General features: G+C 35.2%; 1 protein-coding gene across 1 annotated transcript in view; it reads right to left on the bottom strand.

The window, feature by feature from the left end:
* LOC115449696 (E3 ubiquitin-protein ligase mib1-like) overlaps positions 1-20,378 on the bottom strand; it is a 153,937-nt gene that overhangs the window by 99,771 nt on the left and 33,788 nt on the right. Inside the window, exon 11 of the mRNA XM_037442041.1 lies at positions 11,052-11,203. Within this exon, the coding sequence (XP_037297938.1) occupies positions 11,052-11,203 (152 nt within the window). The remainder of the gene's footprint in view (positions 1-11,051; positions 11,204-20,378) is intronic.

Raw genomic sequence — 20,378 nt, 5'->3', positions numbered from 1 at the left:
GGGATAGGAGTCAGGTGTAATAAGATGTAGTTTTGATTTAGACAATAGTCATAAATTACAATGTTATACAGAAATATTTTATACTAGTCTGAATTTAGCTAGTGTAATTAGCATATTTGTTAATTTGGCATAAAATCGGTATGTATTGCTTTAGTATCATGCATTTATTATGTTATGGCAAAAGTTGTGTAGTACGTAAGGTTATTTTTTTTAGCGACAGATAAATGTGCGTTCGTAAAACTACAATAAATCCAAGTAATATAAACGCGCTGTCGGCATCGACGAGAGACGTGCGGAACGCGCGCTCCGGCGACCGACGCGCGAAGAGGGACGGAGTGCGCCAATTTTTCTCTCCGCTGACAACATGATGTAACGCCAATATCGCACACTGAGCGATTAAGCCGCGCAAACCGATATTTCAGACTTGCCCCTACTAACTGTCATAGAGAACTATGTATTCATTCAACTTACACCAAGTTTTATATGTGTTATATGCGGCGAGCGGTTGTGATGTTAATCATAATTTTATATTATTGTAAAACAGTACATAAAGGGCGACGATTTTAAAGTACATGTCGACGTATTTAACAGAAAATGTATTAAATTAAGTATTAAGTATTGAGTAAGTATATCACGCATACGTAATATCATTTTGAGTCTAATTAGGAAGACGTGTACTACGGATTCTGAAACAAGCACACTTGTATCTGTTCGCAAGGTTTTGGTTAGTCGGCTCACGCAATCACTTGATAATAAACGTGGAGGGAGACGAATGTGGCGCAATACTACCGCACGTACTGCTGACGCCGCGCCGTCTTCCGGTTGCAGTACCCTCTAACTTGCCAGGCTTCTTTTTCAGCACAACACAATAAACATTACTTGTATTAATATAACAAGGTTTAGATATGAACAACTTATTTTTTAACAATATAAGCTTTAATGGTGTGTAAGTTTTGATTACACGACACGGCGAAGTTACTCAGGTGTTTCAGAATTCTGAGCGTTTAGGTATAGTCTTTTGCAGTTATTGTTCTCAAAATCCGCCAATTCTTGGTTAATCAACAGGTCACCATTTGGTCTGAGAGTTGTACTTTACTTATTTTAGAACATTACTACAGCAGCAACGTAATGGACATCACCGCACATATTTATAATAATAATTTCAGATAAAATATTTTATTGTTTCATGCTTCTCCGTTTGACTTAACGTTAGGCAATCTTTAATTGAATATTTACAAATATATTTTGGGCACACGTAAGTACTAAATTATTAATGCTGTACCTGTATATTTTAGCATGATAATCCGAAACATCGATATAAAATAGACTCGATAAGTTTTCCTTCCTGTTCATATTCATAAATAATAAAAGCTTGGACACCATGTTGGAGTTGATGATAAACGATGCAGAGTCGGCGCCTTAACGTCGGCTGTTGCCCGCGAAAAATACGACTGTCATCTTGACTGATGGCGAAATAATTCCAGAGTCATGCTTATCCTTGCGTTTCAGGGCTTTTTAATTATATTGATTATTTTTATGATGTTATATTATTAACTAAGTAAACCACACAAAAACTGCGTCGCACACCCTACTGTTAAACTATATAGGATCTCGCAAATGTAGACATTTAGAGAAAATAAGTACAACAAATATTTGAACGGACTATGAAACGTTGCGAGTAAACGTGCATCCACACAATCCTATGACAAAATATGTTGGTTTCTGTTAAAAGCGCTGTAGAGTACGTAATCTGTAAACTTAATAATTTAACGAATTTATACATTCTATAATGGCTTGTTTAGTCGTTTACTATTCTATTACTCGAAGTTATCTATAACATTATAACCAACAGCAATCAATGTTTATAACAGTCTATCAATGGTAAACATGAGTTTATTTAGTTGGTCGAATATTATTTACTGAGGCAGATACGCCACGGTGACGCGATGTGTAAGAAATCACTGTTGGGGAAGAAAATTAAGGCTCTGTTGTGAGTAATCAAACATGGGCCAATTGATTGTTGCTAGTGCGGTCACGTTGTTTGCTGTTTTCACATCTGACGTAATAACATCAGTAGCAAAGTTATGTCATAAACGTGACCAGCCCGCAGCTAGATGTTCTTACCTAAGTCTGTATGCGAATACTAGAACTGACAAATTATTTTGTGTTGTCTTTGTTATTGTTATTATTATACAAACTGCAAACATATGAATATTTAAACCTATTCTTAACTAAGTTAATCGTAATAAGGAAATTATAACACTCACAATTTTAAATTGAAAACTATACGCTATGCGACGTAAAGGTTACGCGGGGTATTTTGTCAATTAAATATATTAAAACAAATCACGAAGCGCAATATATATCACGTAGTCAGAGTCCGTGCAATGACAAGCGTCAACAAAATAATTAGCGCATGGTCAGCACACGAATAACCTGCAAGTGACGCTTATGTCTATACCACTAGTACTGGGAATATTTCATTAACCAAGCTTTACAAAGCCACGCCATGCATCATAGGCTCCGCTCTGGGAACCATGCCGACGGTTTGATCCACTCAGCTTAGTATAGAAATTAATTCCCAAAACTTCACGTGTGTAATATTGCAGCGTACAATTAAAAAGAAATAACGTTTCTTTTACATAGAAAGGTGACACATTGTTTCTGTGTTGTGTAAATTTAAACAATAATGGTTTAATCCGTCCATAAATATTTACTTTGTGATAATATGCGCCTATTCCAACAATGTTTCTGTCTGTAAAACATTGTTGACGCCCCTTTAGCTTAAGATATTTTGGTGATTTCGCCTCTAATATTTGTTTAATACCGCGTTCAATTTGAGAAATATGAAATAATGGTAAACAATGTTTGACGAATAATTTGGTTGCGCAGTAACAAATTACTTATTTTCCCCAAAAATTTTCTGGTGCGTTGTCATGGTGTAAAATTCCACAAAATTGTTTTTCGGAAGCCATGTTCTACGAATTTTCCTCACACAATATTCGTAAACCTTGAAGGCAATATTTCCTTGTACCGTACGGCCAGGTGGTAAAATTCCGGAATGATCTATTTAAGAGCCAAATTTTTGCTGGAGAAATCTTACAAAAATAAATCTATGTTTTGAATTTTTTATTTTACTATATAATCAGTACAGTTGCAATTAAATTATTCTTCCTTTATTAGTTATTGAATCATTAGGCTACACAACATAACTAATTACTTTATTCTTGAGTTAGTTTAATATATTAGCACAGTCAGTAATAACATCGTTCTATAATATTCATATTTTGCTTAGTAATCTTTATTTGTATTTAAATCAATCATGTACAAAATATTTCAGTTTTGAATACCAAGTTTTTATATTAGTTGGGTGTACAGGAATGCTCAAACTTTAAATTCGCTATCGTTTATGTTTATAAAAACGTTTGTGTTTCGCGTACTAAATTCAGGCTTTTGAGGTAATATTGTTCAATTAGCTAATACCAGTTAAACAAACCTTACAAAAAATACATGAGCATTATATAACGCCGAAACGTGGGATTCGGTTTTAAGTCCTCTGCGTATGATTATTGGAAACTAAGTAATATTGGTAGCTCCTGCTCTGAAAGGGCAAAATAATGGTGTATAATTAGTAACCACGATCGTACTGTTTGAAGCTGAATTAACCATTGAGAAGTCCCATTGGACACATGGTTACTGAACTAGCGAAATCATAAATTAATATTTTCTTGAAAATACTGCGTAGATTTCATTACATAAACAATAATCGTAACTAATTTAATATTTGGTAAAGCAGTTACACATACATTATACAAGAAAGTTACGTAAACATTTAGCTAAAAAACGGTAACAATTGTATTCTTCATACTATTTATCAATGAGAGGCTAAGAAATACACATTCCTTGCCCATTTTTCTACAGCAAGGAAATTCATGAAAAATATTTATAAGAATTTCACATTAAAACCGCTCCGTTCAGCACTCACAACACAGGAACGGTATTATATTCAATGTATGTATAACACGGTAAAGCCTGCGCTAGAAATTTAGAAAGATGTAGATGAAAAGCTTGCGTATGTAAAACTTGGTGTACGAGAACAACAAACGTCTCAAAGAACGGCTAACAGTATACGAGACGAAAACTTTAGTATGAGGCGTAAGACGAAGAGAGCACAATTGTGCCGAGTGGTGGCGCTTCCTCGCAGGGGGACGCCGTATAATACTCTAGCAAGCAAATCGAACCCTACCTACCCGCCGGAACTTTATTGCTCTACTCATATTTGCACGAACTGCTTATGTGATAAAGGTTTTATCACGTATTTCTATAAATGATACTTTTCTAAATGCGCCTTTTAAGCAAAAACGCTAAACCTAACAAAGTTTTTTTTTTTTTATGCAATCACATTTGTACCACGAAAAAGTGTTTATGTAGTCATATTTTAGTTACTTAAATTATTTTCAATACAAAATGATGACTTTACATTAGAAACGATCAGTCAATTAACACATTTCCTTAATTTTATAAATCCTTAGACGAGTGTGTAATGAATGAAGAGAACAAACGACTCCTAAGAAACGAGAGGGCAACTCGGGTGATTAAGTGTCTCATTTAAATGCAGTCTCCCAACGCGGACGTCTCAAACGCAAAGGGAGCCCGCCACTCGCGGAAAACGGAAGACGAGTCTCTTCACAAAAGGAAGGAGAGGTATTTAAATTAGCGTAGTCCCTGAAAAAGTGCACTAACAACATTAGCGAGTGGAACAATGGCGGGGCACACAAAGAGCCGGAACACGCTGACAAAACCTTGTACGCAAGTCGCGCTCCGCTCCGACTGTCGCTGCACGCTGTCATGCACGCGAACATAACACAACAATTACATTATATATATACGTTTGGTATCTTAGAAACAATACTACTACTCGTGTATGGTTATGACGGCTAATGTTGCACAGAATCAACGCACCGATGGCAGATGAATGACTATCTGACTTGTATAATGACAGAATTGGATAATGGCCATTATATTAAACATTTTACTTGCTAATGGCTAGTATATTTCTTATTTAATTACTGTATTATTCTAAAAAAATATTTATGTAGTATTATATTTAAAGTATTTATTTCCAGTAAAATAGATAATGTGCATACAATAGTTGCCAGTGGCACCCAAATTAAACTGTGCTTGAATCTTGGGCTGCCATATCTTATAATTAATTTCCTTGAATAAAATAAATACATACAACTAATAATATTTAGAAAAATGAACACAAAAGGACTATTTGTAATTTGTCGTGAATCCGTAATTACGAAATAATATTATGTCAAATTTCCTTTAAATCTAGCAGTAATATAAGAAATGGCAGCTTTTTACTCGATAATTACAAAAATATAAAGCTTTCACTAACTGTGTAGTTATGTAGACTAACAAGATAGTTGATTACTTGAGAAAACCTCAATTACACACTCGTTTCTAAAAACACACACACACCTATCAATACATTTTGTCGCGATCTCCATAAGGCTACATAACACACGGCGCCAGAGGAGATTCAATAAAGAAACGCCACGCGAATGATGAATAGTGTACCTGCAAATGTCGTACTGCTAGTGCAATTTCGTGAAATGTGAGCATGTACTTTGCCCGTGCGATGATAGCCTAGTTGGATGTGGAACGGTCTGCCAAGACGAATGTCCGCAGGTTCAAATCCCAAGGGCACACACCTCTGACTTTTCTAAAAAATCATGTGTGTATCCTTTGTGAATTTATCGCTCGCTTTAACGGTGAAGGAAAACATCGTGAGGAAACCTGCACATCCGAGAAGTTCTCTATAGGAATTTCGAAGGTGTGTGAAGTCTACCAATCCGCACTAGGCCAGCGTGGTGGACTAAGGCCTAATCCCTCTTAGTAGTAGAGGAGGCCCGTGCTCAGCAGTGGGCAAAGTATATAATACAGGGCTGATATTATTATTACTTTGCCCGTGACTCAGGGCCTATTTACTTCATGGTTTCGTAAAAGCCTTCATTATATTATGTTCACGTAATAATTCGTTTTAACTCGTGAATCGTCAAATTGTACACAGAGGTATTTTACTGTCAGGAGATAACGATGTTCTATGTTTTATTTTGTATGTGTTTAGTTAATTTAAAAGATACTAAATTTACTTTTGGATGTCAAGAGGATTTAAAATAATCTGCTATAGATAACGAATAATATCAGAACGTCGCTTTCCCACACGAGCTATACCAAATAACAGTATTATATACAGCAATAATAGTATTATATACAGCCCAATGCTGAACACCTCGTCTTTAATACTTGACTAAAATCGTTAAATTGTCATTTCATGCATTATATTCCCTATTTATTAATAAGCTAGCTTTCTGCCCGCAGCTTCGCTCACGTAGAAGATTTCGAATCAAAGTTTTAAAATTATTTGAAAACACTTTTTGATATCCAATTTTAATGAAACGAAGGCTATATTCTACTCCTATCTAATATCATATTCATATTTAATCTACTTTAACCATAAACGAAGCAACTTTTGAATATTAACCCCAATAGAAATGTTTAAAAAGGGACAAAGGGACAATGGTCACATATAAGTTTGGGGAATACTAAAGGTTAATCCGCCCAAACAAATTAGTAACAGCATTAATATATCCCGTGTTGCTGGCAAGTCCGTTGCAATAAGCAGAATGTATTAGTGTTATTTATCTTAGCTCGAAGCGCCAACAAAGTTTTAATTGCAAGCGCCGATACAATTTGCGTACAAATGAATTTATTCGCCGAATCCGTAGTGCACTCGTGTGCGTGTCATAGATGGCGCGATGCGCGCAACCAGCTCCACCAGCGCCGGCGGCCGCGCCACCGCGCCACCGCCACGCCATGCCACACCGCGGGCGCGCGGATTATCCGCGTATGTAGACCCGCTAATTGCGGGTGACGACGAGCCAAATGCCGCGCCGCGGCGTCACTACACCTCGCATTCTCTATCTGAACACGACGCTGTCGATATGGCAATATTTTATATTGTATGTTTTTTCGTATAGAGCTTCATGTTTATAACACGTTGCATTTGCAAGATTTGCATTTATAAGGACATAGTTATATATGTTTTATATAGTCACTAAAATGTGTAATATATTTTACAATACTTTACACACATCCGTAGGGAAAAGTCAAAACATTCACAGTTCACGAGGAAATGGTCATGAGTAAAGCGAGACTGCATTCGGACTGGCGGAACAGTCGGTATCCGGCCTTACAAAAGGGTGATAGCGGTTCGTGCGTAAATCAAACGTCGCACAATAACAGAGCCTCCCACCACCACGACCCTACTCTAAACCCTCCTAGTTATAACCTTGTCCGTACCTTTACTACAGACGACTGTCGATTCTCATAAATCTGCCATACTGAAATGTGCTATGCCGGCGGCCAGTCGTGTGACGGACGTCATCGATATCTGTGCCAATAGGTTTTCAATACCAGCCTGTGTCCGCTGTTTCGATTCACTTAAACCCAGTCATTCGTCAGACTCGCCCTTTTGCCATTTGTCTCTATATTGGAGGCCTTTTTATGGTCTCTATATCAACGTTTATATCTATCGTGAAATCTCATCAAAATCTTTCATCCCTTTATTTGAGTTGTAGTAGTCCCTCGTCGAAACATATTTTAATAGTTGGCACGAATATTAACAGTGCGAACTCACATCGAACATTGATGCTGTCAGCAATGCCGAAACAGTCGACGAAGTATTACATTTCTCATTCGAGTTGTGGGACACCACTGTATGTACCTCGTTCCATTCGGTGCAATTAACGCAGCACAACGACCACATAAATCTCTCTAAATTCTCTGTTCGTTCTACACTCTGCTTAGGTATTTATCGAGACATTTCAGTTGCTGTATACAGGGTCTTTTTGACATTGCGTTACTAAATGAAACCACATACTCGTTTTCACCTTTGCTGACATTTTGCCAAAAATCATTCATTAAGCATGAATATTTTCATCAAAAATGCTGGTTTTAAATTTTCTGATTTTTTATCATTTTGTACTTTCATGCGAATATGTCGTGTGCGTGTATGTATTTCTAACTGAAAGTATGATGTTGCCGTTGCGACTAATTTCCTTATAGTAGTAGTGGCAATAAGGACGAGTAAAATTAAGATTACTTACTTACACTTTTTATTTTACATCTACGGCCTAAGTTACTTTTTGAAAGCGTTATTTCCAAGTAGATAAGTATGTGTTTTCGTTTAGTAACGCAATTTCAAAATGACCCTATATATCCATGCAAATGGTTTCACGCTACAAACAGTATTGACACTAAACCCACTCGGGAGATATAAAACGAAGCCAATTAATAAAAACAAATAATCATGATGACGGTAAAGAAAGAGTCCGGAGGGTTGAGCGGCGGGAATTGAGGGTGCTTTGCCTAATCTTACCTATACGTCTCGAGCCGAAGAACAAACAAGCCGCGAGCTGAGATTACGTTCCGAATAAATCAATGTTGTTACTACAAACGACGAGTTAAAATATTAAAACACACGATTAATGTTAGCAAATATATTGTATTGTTTGTTCAATTTTATTTACAAGTGACATTTTGACACAAAACTAACATCTATTTCATAATGGTGCACAAAGAGCTCAGCCCAAAAATAGAGTATGAAAATTTTGCCGTGGTATTATTACCCTTAGTGATCTTTATGATATAAATCAATGTGAAATTTACGACGACGATTAACCGGAAGTTTATACCGTTACCTACGATAATATAAAATTGTTATAGTTGTTTTACAAGAGTTTGTCAGCGAGCAGGGGCGATAACCGTGTAAGATAACTATTTCTAATCACACGTAATGATACGTTGCGCCGGTGTCTTAGTAGCTTCTTATAACTCCCTTGGTTGCCGTTTCGCTATATGCTCTGTCTGGATAGCAAGAATATTATTACTAAAATATTTATATTCGTTAAAACTAGTTCATAGCTTCGGGTAGTCGATATTTAAATAGTATGAAAAATGAATAGCACTTACAATAAAATTATGGCGATAAATGCACGTCTTATTAATTCATTTGTTACAAATAAAGGCCAAAATTGTTACAAAATTTTATGAAATGAATTTTGCGTCTATTTTATAAAAAGCCTTAGAAATCGAAGAGGATGGGTGCTTCTGATATAACGATATACCGGCGGAAGTAATAAAATAAAACGATTTTACATCTCCAGGGGGAAACGAACGTTTTTGCAGAATGGGAAAAGTCGCGAGCGACTTCTCATTCTGCGATAAAATCGGGAACGTTTTACGACAATCTTCTATTCGATTACCTATCGTTAAACAACAATCTTAAACACTCATTCTTTAACACTTTATGTATAGTGATTTTATATTAAACCGACAAACTGGCTTATCTGTTTGCACTGAAATACTTGAAATAAATTAGTAATCTATAAGTATTTAAGTATATATTGTTACTAATTTCTTAACCTTCATTCATGCTACAACACGTAGACATAAATATGTGTACAAATCAAGTTTGAGTGAAAGAAAATCTTATACAGATTGTAGGGAGTGTAAAGTATCTTTACAGGAATGTACCGTGTGCAAATACATAGTGGCACGTGTAGTTGTTTGCAGTAGGCATGCGAGTCGGTGTAACATAGGAAAAGTGTCCGCCAGCACGGCTGTGACCGCGAGGTCTCTATTCTGCGCCGCCGCATAATGAACTGGTCACGTACGCGCATTTCGTATTATTTCCCTGGGACGTGTCACGTGACTTGAATAAATGTAGGCGGGCGGCGCGCAGGTCACCGCGGCTCCAGTGCCTTCTCGGACGAACCCTCCAGTCTCCGCAAATAAACCGCTTCACGCACGATTCGCCGTTGGAGATTCATTATTCTAACTTACTGATTCATAATACATTACTGAAGTTTCTTGGCACAAAAGAATTATTAGATTCTACATTTTATCTCTATTACCTATGTATTCGGCACCGAAAACGTTTTAAACATTGGATACTTTAAAATTAGACTTTAAAAAATCCTCAGGTAGAACACAAAATATCCCGCATTCAATTTTCAAAAACTTGGTCTTGTTTGTAGTGCACTTAATATACGTTACCATTCAGGCAATACATAAAGGACAGGCCAGGTATGATCTTTCTTTTCTGCCTTTAAGATCTAATGCGCATGCACGCACATTTATAAAATTGTTGTAGTGAGCGTAAAACAGATAAATGATAAAGCTTTATTTAGTGCCTCCATTACGACACAAGACGGTGTAGTTTGTGTGTTGCTCTTTCTATGTAGTAGTAACATTGAAAATGACATAATTTTATGTTCGCCGCAATAAGCACATGGCGCGTGCGTTCTAGATAGATGTCTATGAGTTATCCTACTGAAAAGTAGTAACATAATATTGCCTAATATAGCCAAAAACACAAAAATGACCAAAATACGCAAATGCATGTAATCCGGTCTCTAGTTATACATATTCTTAGATTTTGTAACAGCAAATTGAAAATGGGTTAATTATATCATGTCGATAAAAAATGTTGGTCATTGATAATTATAAATAATTCAGCAAACACTTCATATTCATATAAATGAAAAATCCTACAAAACGAGATAACTACTCCGACATAAACTTAGAATATAAGCTCGTAGGAAGGCAATTGCTTTTGAGAAAACATTTTTTGGACAAGTGCCCACTAATGCTATAAAGTAATAAAAGCATCATAGAAGCACATACAGTTATGGGCCAGGGTATTAGATGTGTAAGCAGTTTATTGTGCGGCAGGCACACTCATAACTACCCATTCTCCCTGGGATAATGTCGGATACCAAGTGGTGTTATGTTTATTTCAAACAAAGTATACGACAGAAGAATTTTGTGGCAGATAGGTGTAAGTTCTCGTGTGTTACCTACGCATACATTTTGACGCACAGGCATTAAAGTTCCTCTTTTTAGGTTGCAAACGATGTAACGATGTCAGAAAACAATCCTTTTATGCGAGTTTTGTACACAAGAGTCATAACATTTACCTCGGATTGCCTCGCAGCGCGGCGTGATGAAGGGCGTTAAACCCATTATTGTTCGTAAGAGTCATATCAGCGCCGTGTTCCAGCAGCAATGTTAACATATCGTCACGTTTTTTGGAAATAGCATCGTGCAACGGCGTATCACCTTCCGAATCCTGAAACAACAAAAAAAAATTATATTGATTTAGCATTGTTTTGTACTTACTATTCTATACACTATTATATATTATAACCAAATATTATACAATAACTTATCAATAATACATAAGAGTATAGTGGAAACTCGGTGGCAGGTGCGTCAACATCTAAGGCTTAAGTTATGAAACATCACCTGTTTCGTATGTTGCGACAATTTTCTAACCATCAAACCGCTTGAATGAATAATTGAACCGTGGAAGAAAGCGTTTAGGATGTAGGTTATTAAGGATTCCATAATATATAAACATCTTGATGCTGCGAAGACGAATAATGAAAGGCGGACGCCGAGACTAGAATCGACGCCATGCGCTTCCGGGAGCACGGGCAAAATCAGAAAATGGTGTCGAGTTCCGTAATATAGGGCGAGTGGCGTAAAAAGCGCGACCACTGCGTCATTATCATAATCACCGCGCTGCGTGCCGCTGTGGTGCCGCGTTGGTGCCGCCCAAGCCGTTTCGCTTTGTGAACGTGCATTAAGAGAGCACAGCGTTCTGCTCTGTCATTCCTGCAATTAATTTGCAAGGGGTCATAAGACGAGAGACATTCGTTTCGAATAACAAAGCAAATTAAAAGTGGTTTTTGTTTTGAGTGAATATTTCAGAATGATAAAATTATGACTAATTTCATTAATTATAATTACTTATCATCAGATTAGTTATGTAGCTTATGAATACAGAATAATGTGAAATAGTACTCAGAAGAACATCGGCGAAATGACAAAGCGTCCGCCGCTCCATTCATATAGCGGCAGTATTTCAGCGTAAGCTCAACCACAGACTCGGGTAATTCCATACAGAATAGCGCCATTAAATATTAATCGTATTGGCGGAAATGGTCGATCACATCGGAATCGCATGCTTTGCAAACGAAGCATATTTTATTTTAAGCTTCGTTTGTTTCACTTAAAATATTTTCAATAGCTACTTTGTTTCGTTTACCAGAAAATAAACAAATAAAGCCAATTTTGTCTACTACATGAATAGACGTTTTTGGGGTGGTGCCAATATATCACAAAAATTATGTGAAGTAGTCGTTTCGTTGCACATTTATAAAGATAAACAGCTTAACGAAGATTTATTTGTCAGCTACAAAACTAAGATTTAATTAAATTTCACCACGAATTAACGTAACTAGAACGTTTTCTCCAAATTGTACGAAAACATTAAAACAGGGAGAAGTAAATTGAAACAGTGATTGCAATACGTGTTTACACGTGGTATAACATTGATATGGAGAAAATTGAACTTCCAGTTGTAGAAGCAGACACCGTAATGCGCCAGCATACGTCATCACCGGGTAAACACGCCCAGGCAGAAATAAGTGTTGAGGCGAAATAAGAAATGTGATTTACGCGGCAATATCCGCAGGTGCACATGAGCTGCAGTTTGCAAGCCGCCATTCGCATAAAAATACACACCTATTATACTCGCCAAGTTGACGCCCTCGTAACACTTTACTCTTTTATGTTTTTTCACATTTTTTAACTCAACAAGCAGGTAATATAAACACTTACATTTCCTCCTTAATGTTTCATTATTTTGTACCTAATTCGCAAAAAATGCGTGATTCAATATAAAAAATAATTAAATTGCGCTCTTTTTACAATAAAGCCCAGTACATAATCGTTTCGCAATTTACAGTTTGAATTGCGTAATTGGGGACGACGTCCAGGCAGAAAATGAACTTTATAAAAATCAAATCCTCATATTGCCTATGACGTAACTTTATTATCAATCTAAAATCAAACATTAATTTCAATATATACTTTCATAATATCAAATAATAATTAAGTGTTGCCTGCGCTATTTTCCAAAATCCACGAATATTTCCCTTTTTGTAGTTTAAAATAAAATCTAACAATAATTAATTTACAATCAATTCATTGAAGAAATTTGGAATTTATATTTAGGAAATATACTTTTACCTAACTGTAATATTATCTTTCAGAGGCTTAGTAACTAGCGAAGCAGAAAGAAAACAACTTTAATTGTTTAATTCCAATCCATTAAATCCTATATTATGGGTAGATTATTCACGGGCCATCCGCCGCGGCAGTATTGTGCTGTGCCCGAGCTACGCCGTAGCTTGCGCGCAGTGCGCACTAATCATAGCTATTAGAATTTAGTGGCTTACATTTCACCTCCAGCGTGCACTTACATACTTATTTCGCTTAGAATTAACAATGTTTATTTAAAAATGGTGTGTAAATGAATCTATTATTACAAGCACGATTCTAAAGGATAAGTTTACATGAATTAAATAAATACAAGGGTTATATAAATACGTGTCACTCCAATCCAAACTAATAAGAAAAAAAGGAGAAAATTTAAAAGGAGTTCCCCATACAGGAAACATCCTGATATTTTTTCAATGCTTGTTTCTTGTTTTTTTTTATCCTCAAAACATTTAATGGGCGACTCTAACTCGCACTTGGGCATTTTTTATTTCGATTGCAGTCGTATGATTATATTTGAAGTATTCAAACAATATTCACATAACGGACGTAGGTTCAGGGAAGTGTGTATTTGTATGTAAAAAAAAATGTATAGAAACCGTAAATTATTCACCTTTAACCAAATGATTTCGTAAACATAATCATATTATATGTCAGTTTATAAGGGCATGCATGCTAAATACATCTTCCGCTTCAGCTGCTCGTCTCACGTTGTCATATATTTGAAATTGACATTTTCATTTATCAAAATAATTTCGGTAAAAGATCTTGAGAGTTAAAACAAAATACACGTCCGATTGTCATAGCGTGGAAATTTGCCAACAGGGGACGTCCGACGGACTTTCAAATTTATGGAAATTCGACACAAGATAAAACTGTTTGGAGAATGCCAAATTTAATATGGAATTTGTGTTGTAACTGCGTTAATTAGGTAAACAATGCTTATTAGGAATATTTGTTGTGTCCCGCTTAAGTTTAATGTTCTGTTAATTCAGCAAAAATAGGTTATATAAAAATTTATATTTGAGTTCCAACTGAACTCATATCCATCAAGCACATAATATTAATTACAAATGGCATGGTCTATACATTGCGGGAACACCAATTGGCAACAGAATAGCTTCATAAATCCCGCCGTCCATTAGTGTTCCGATATCTCAACCACGCAGTTCTTTGTTATTCAACTGTGCCGAACCGTACGCCGCGATGAGCTCTCTGCTTTAGATATCGGAAAACGTTAATGTACTCCGCTCTGCGAGATTTAGCAGTGAGTGAAATGCAGGTCTGTGTCCCAACGTAGGGGTTCGACGGTTAGCTATGATACCTTATGTATGATGCCTATATATGCATAACCATGCATTGGCTATTACATATAAATTTAACTTACAAACTGTATCAGTGTGTCTGTACAAAATGTATAGTTGTAAATATTTATGTGTTTGCTGCAAACCTGATTTAATTATTAATATATAAAAAGTTTAGACTATTATAAATTACCACTATAATATTAAGTGAAACTCAAATATATAGACTATAAAAGAAATTTAAGAAAATATTAAATAAATGGTCGCAGGCTATACTGCGACAAGATCTCCTATTTATTATTTTGAATTGAAACATGTGCATAGTATAACACAATCGTACTTAACTGCAATAACACTAAATAATTACGCAGGAAACATCGAACGGACAGAATTTATAACATGAATATAATGGTAATGAGAATTTGCTAACGTTATGGTCCGAGATTTTCTAACTTATCGTTACGGACACGCACAGGTGTCCGAAATGTGACACAAATCGAACCTGGGGCCAAGAAGACCTTTTTCGGAGCCAAATCTGGTGAAAAATATACTTTTGTTATAAATAGAAACATGTGTTGCGATGTAATCATGGTACGTTGATTAAATGACTATAAATAACCGTGACATATATCTAAGTTCAACAATTCTTATAAATATTAAAGTGATTACATTTCATTAATGCTACATGTACCTACTGTGTGTGTATATTTTTATCTGATGACGTCTGTTCTTCTTCAATAGGTTTAGCAAACACAATTGTAGTATTTTGCATTAACACGTTTGATTCTTATAATTTAATATGAGTATTCGTTTACTATCTCTTAATGACCTGGTTCACAAGTATATAAAAGGATAATACGGTAAGATTTACTTTGAAAAAAGGCCAAGTAATAAATACAAGAAGCGGGAGCCGAAGAAAGTAACCATAAAATTTCAGGTGACGTGGCCCTTCCATAAATTTATCGACAGCTCGTGGTTACTGGCAATAAGGAAAATATTTATGAAGTAGAACCGCGTTGAGCTCGATTTTCATTAACTAATTATTCGCCTCCGCCAACCTCTGATGAAACTAACATTTCGCATCACCTTTAACAATTATTGATCACTCAGTAATAGGCGGCACGACGCGATTTCGTTGTTCGGTGCGTTTTGCGTATTCTCCGTTCACGGAGAGACGTTCCTGGAAATGCGGTGATCTTGCAATGGAAAACTCCAAATCAAATACAAATGGTATTAATCTGTTCAAAATTCTAAACTCTTGTAAATTGCTATCGCGAGGTTAAAGCCGATAAGTGTAGCCCCACTCTTTCTTACTAGTGTCAACACACAGTTTGTGAAATAAATTATCAAATCAGGAACCATAACGAAAAACGTGCTGTCATGGTGGTTGTTAATCATATGGTGTTATTCAGGATACCCAAGATGCTGAAAAATAACATGTTTCATAAACTATGAGGGTTATGATGTCATTGCTATCAGCCATTAATTCGAAAGGTCGCTTGTTTTACAGATTAGATGGACATGAACAACTTACCGCGAGGTATCCCGCGGAGAAGTCGATGACGTGACAAGTTGCAAGGCGCGTGCGGCATGACGTAACTCAGGGACGCATATATCAAGTAATACCGCGATAATACTCTACGGATAACGAGTGTCGTGGTGAAGAGAAGGGAATATGTCCATCGCAAAATATCTACTAGTATGGTTTCTTCGTCATCTAAAGTATAGAACAAGAAAAGGATTAAGACAGGGCGTATTTCTTTTTATTATAGTATTATCTGTCAAAACATACTAATATTTATCTTTGAGGTCGGTAAAAAAAGCTTTGTACCCCCTATTAAGCACATTGCGTGCACGGAGGAGAACGAGTGCAGAAACTTACATGTACCAAACAATGCTACAATCGCATTACGCTATAAATAAAATTACTATGTTATGTAGAAAACGATTGTAATTTATACTACATATCATACACATACCTGTAAATATCGGGACTGCGTTGCTTTGTCACGACATTCAGCATAAGCCTTCTTAAATGCAATACAATCGAATCGCATGTTTGAAAATGCCACTCTGTCACTAGCAACAACGCTATCGCTATTCTAAATTGGCACGTTTAATTGAACGTCTGTTTCAGTCATTAGCGTACAGAACAACAGTTTATAGGCAGTGGACCGTGCGTTCACATTGCGCGGTCGTAGTTCCATCCAAATGCTACGATCTACGAGCGTAGCACCATGTAACGTGTAGGACGTTGTTAGAGTACTCTTTCGATATGCGTAGAACTAAATTCGCACAAAGTGTACCTAAATAATATGTACATCCATTTTTTTATGCGAATATAAGTATTTTAAGTGCTTTATCGAAAATATTTGAGGGAATATTATTCTTTCTGAATGTGACACAAGCCATAAAACGTATAATATCGTAAAATTTGGTGATATTATCTTGGGAAAAACTGGCTATTTTACATTCACCTGCGAAGTTTCCCTCCACGTCCAATTTATGTTAGTGGGGACAAAACGAACGCTGACAAATGTGGAAATAAAATGAACATACGTTTTATCTGTACGTTCGCGCAGTTGGTTTTCGCGCTCGCGACACGAGGGAGCCGCGGGGTTGCGGATGCGGGAGTGCGGGCTGGAGGGACGCACCGACGCTCGACACAGGAACGTGGACCATTCGCTCTGTTAAACTTAGCCGCTTCCTTTTGTAACAAAATATTGCGGCGAAATGTTAATGGAAACTAATTGAAATTAACAAAATATATGTACATTTACGGTTTCTAAAATAAATTATTATTATTAATAATACCTGTAAATGATATATTCATATAAATTTATGTACATGATTTTTTTCTTAACATTCTATAATTTATAGCTCACTATTATGATCACTAGTCATAAAGTTTTCAATGAACAAATACTAAAGGGTGGAACGCATCTGAAATTTATTATGGAAACATCTTAAAAGCGTCCCCTGGACTTTCCAACCACTCGCGTAGTTCTTACTTAGATACGGTACGGCGACGAACGAAACTAAGTGGAACTTTTCCCAGGTTGCCGTATATAAAAAGAATTTTTAAAAGATACTTCACATTGCAACTCACGAAGTATAATGCTTTGAACTTTTATCGAGGTGTGACGTGTACTTTTATGTGATTATACAATATGGAATTTTGAGACGAGGCACTAAGGGCAGCTTAACCGCTGAAGCAACACTAAAATGTTATAAGAGACATACTGGATTCACAAATATTGAACAAATATTAAAGTCAGCAAGAAAATTGGCAATCTATGCAAAACTTTTTTGTGACAATCGATCCTATTGCTGTAACCGATTATAAGACTCTACAGAAAGAAATGCGACTCTAATTCGCTTTCAAACTTAAAAACCTTGGTATTCATGTTCAAATAAATACCAAGGTAAATCGACAAACAATAATGTCATTGAATATTCATAATTATTTGAGGTGTCCAAAAGTCCGTCTGTAATGCTGTATGTCGGGAAACAAAATTAAATTGAACGAGTCACCAAATGAAATTTATCACTGACGGAGATACAGATTAAGTTCTCCTTATGCTTTGTTTATATTCGACGCCAACCAGCAATATGCGGGTACTGTTAGTCATTGTTTTTTAAAAATGTTTCATCTAGTGTGTGTTTCTATGCAAAATTACTCAAGAATTATTTATTGATTAAGAAATATACTTACTAAAATAAGATAAATGTTGTTGAACAAATTCTAATTATTCAACATTTTTTTTTTGTTTTGTTTTATTTGAAACAAAGAACAACTATAAAATTCTTTATTAATATATTATTTTATATACACAAAATTATACACCGTCGTATAAAATTATACGTATTATTATAAATATTGAAGAAAGAATAATATAGGGTATCCATATTAGAGCAATAGAAGCCAAAACCACAGTTTTTAGAATTGTTGTGTGTCAGTATGTTTGTACATGCATCACGTAATAACTACTGAATGGAATTAAATACACTTTTTACCGATATATTGCTGAAGATTAAAGTATAGGCTACATTTTATTCCGAGAAAAAATAAAGCGGGTATTTAATCCCAGAAAAAGTTTATCACGCGGACGGAGCGCGTCCCAAAGCTAGTATCTTATAAATTTAATAAATTTATTAATTAAGTACTATTTATTATATAATCCACACCATTGTCTTCATATTAATTTTAAATTTAACAATGATCCACAAGTAAAATTTTAGACTCTAAACAATTTTACATAAACTAATTACGTTTTAAGTAAGTGAGCAAAGTGATGAAGTGAATGATGAATGAATGTTAAAACAAATATCACAGTCGTACATATTGTAACTGCACACCATGTAACATTTTTTTTGTTTTATTTAACATTACTTAATCCAAATCACCAATTTGGTTAAAGTCGTTTCGATTGACGCTTATTTATATAAAAATAATTTTATCAAAAAATTAAACCGCCTTCAAAAACCACTCAAAACCAAAAAAATATTTCATTTAACAGGTATATATTGGATACCAATTTTAGAGTCGGTGCCTAATTATAATTGCTAGTTTTCGTTTTCTTGGACGACATAATTATCCTAGGTTTTTTAGCTTTAAAACCGAAATACTGAAGTGACTGAAAAAAAAATTACACTAGTTTACACGGTTTTCAGACCCCAGCTGAAAGTTGTTATTTTATTATTCATTTAGGTAGACTTATCCAGAAAAAATAATAAAAAAATTCTGTCACGTCTGCTTTAAGAAATATTTATTTATTTAACGGGAATACATAACTTTGGTATTAACACAATCAAAAATTAAAAATGCTTAATTTTTGTCTTCTTTTTATATTTATTTGAATCAGTTTCTCTTATAATGGATCAATAGTAATCCCCCAACATGTTTTCATCCTAAAATCATTGATGTTGTTCTTCAAAAAGCTTTAAATCTTGGTGGAAACGGTCCCCTTGTTCGTCACTCATACTTCCTTAATTTTCAGGGAAAAATCTCACATGCGAGTACTGAAATGAATCTTTAATGACATATTTACTCCTATCCGTCGAAAATTTTCAAATTAATCGGTAACAATTTCTTTGTAATGTTCACTTTTTTATTTCCTAAAAAAATCTTTCACAGACATTTTTTAATTACTTTCAAGCAGATTTTTCAGTAACAGATAAAAGGATTTCGAATATAAAATGGGCTTAGTATCAGACGGAACTTCGGCATATATACTCGTATAATAATACTTCAATTTTTTTTTTTTACTATATGCCAATATCTTTGTAACACCAAAGTAACAAACATTCTCATGGTTACTAGGTTCTTTCCATAGCATTGGTGAACCAAATAGAAGGTGAAGTTTTCTCCTGATGACTTCTGGAGGAAGACGATTCTACAGCTTTCGAAAACACATGAGCCGCCCACTTTTTGTCTTGATTTGCTATAGGAAATCCAAAATAATGAAGATATGCTTTTTATATACTTTTTAACGAAATTACAACGGGCTTTCTCTTTTTTGAAAAGATAAATTGTTCACCAACATAACAAAAATTATGTGAACTTTGTTAACGTTTTCTATTCGACATTTTAAATCAATTCGAAACAAGATAATTGTTGTTTGAAGCGAATGAATAAACAATAAATTGTCGTCACCACGTTAGGTAGGTAAAAAAATACATTTGGCTGCAGGAAGAAATTGTGACGTGATAAAATATTTCTGTTAACACTTTTAGGTTTCAGAAAGATAGATTAACATATTTATATACATTTATTTAAGGGTATTAAAAAAAAGTTAAATTTTGTAAACGAGTGTTATGGGACTTATCTGGAGATATATTATTTCGAATAAAAAAATAATTTTCTAAATCAGT

The sequence above is a fragment of the Manduca sexta genome, chromosome 23 (genome assembly GCF_014839805.1).
Source record: "Manduca sexta isolate Smith_Timp_Sample1 chromosome 23, JHU_Msex_v1.0, whole genome shotgun sequence".
Lineage (NCBI taxonomy): Eukaryota > Metazoa > Arthropoda > Insecta > Lepidoptera > Sphingidae > Manduca > Manduca sexta.
The sequence above is the reverse complement of the archived record's forward strand: the minus strand, read 5'-3'. Positions and strand labels throughout refer to the sequence as shown.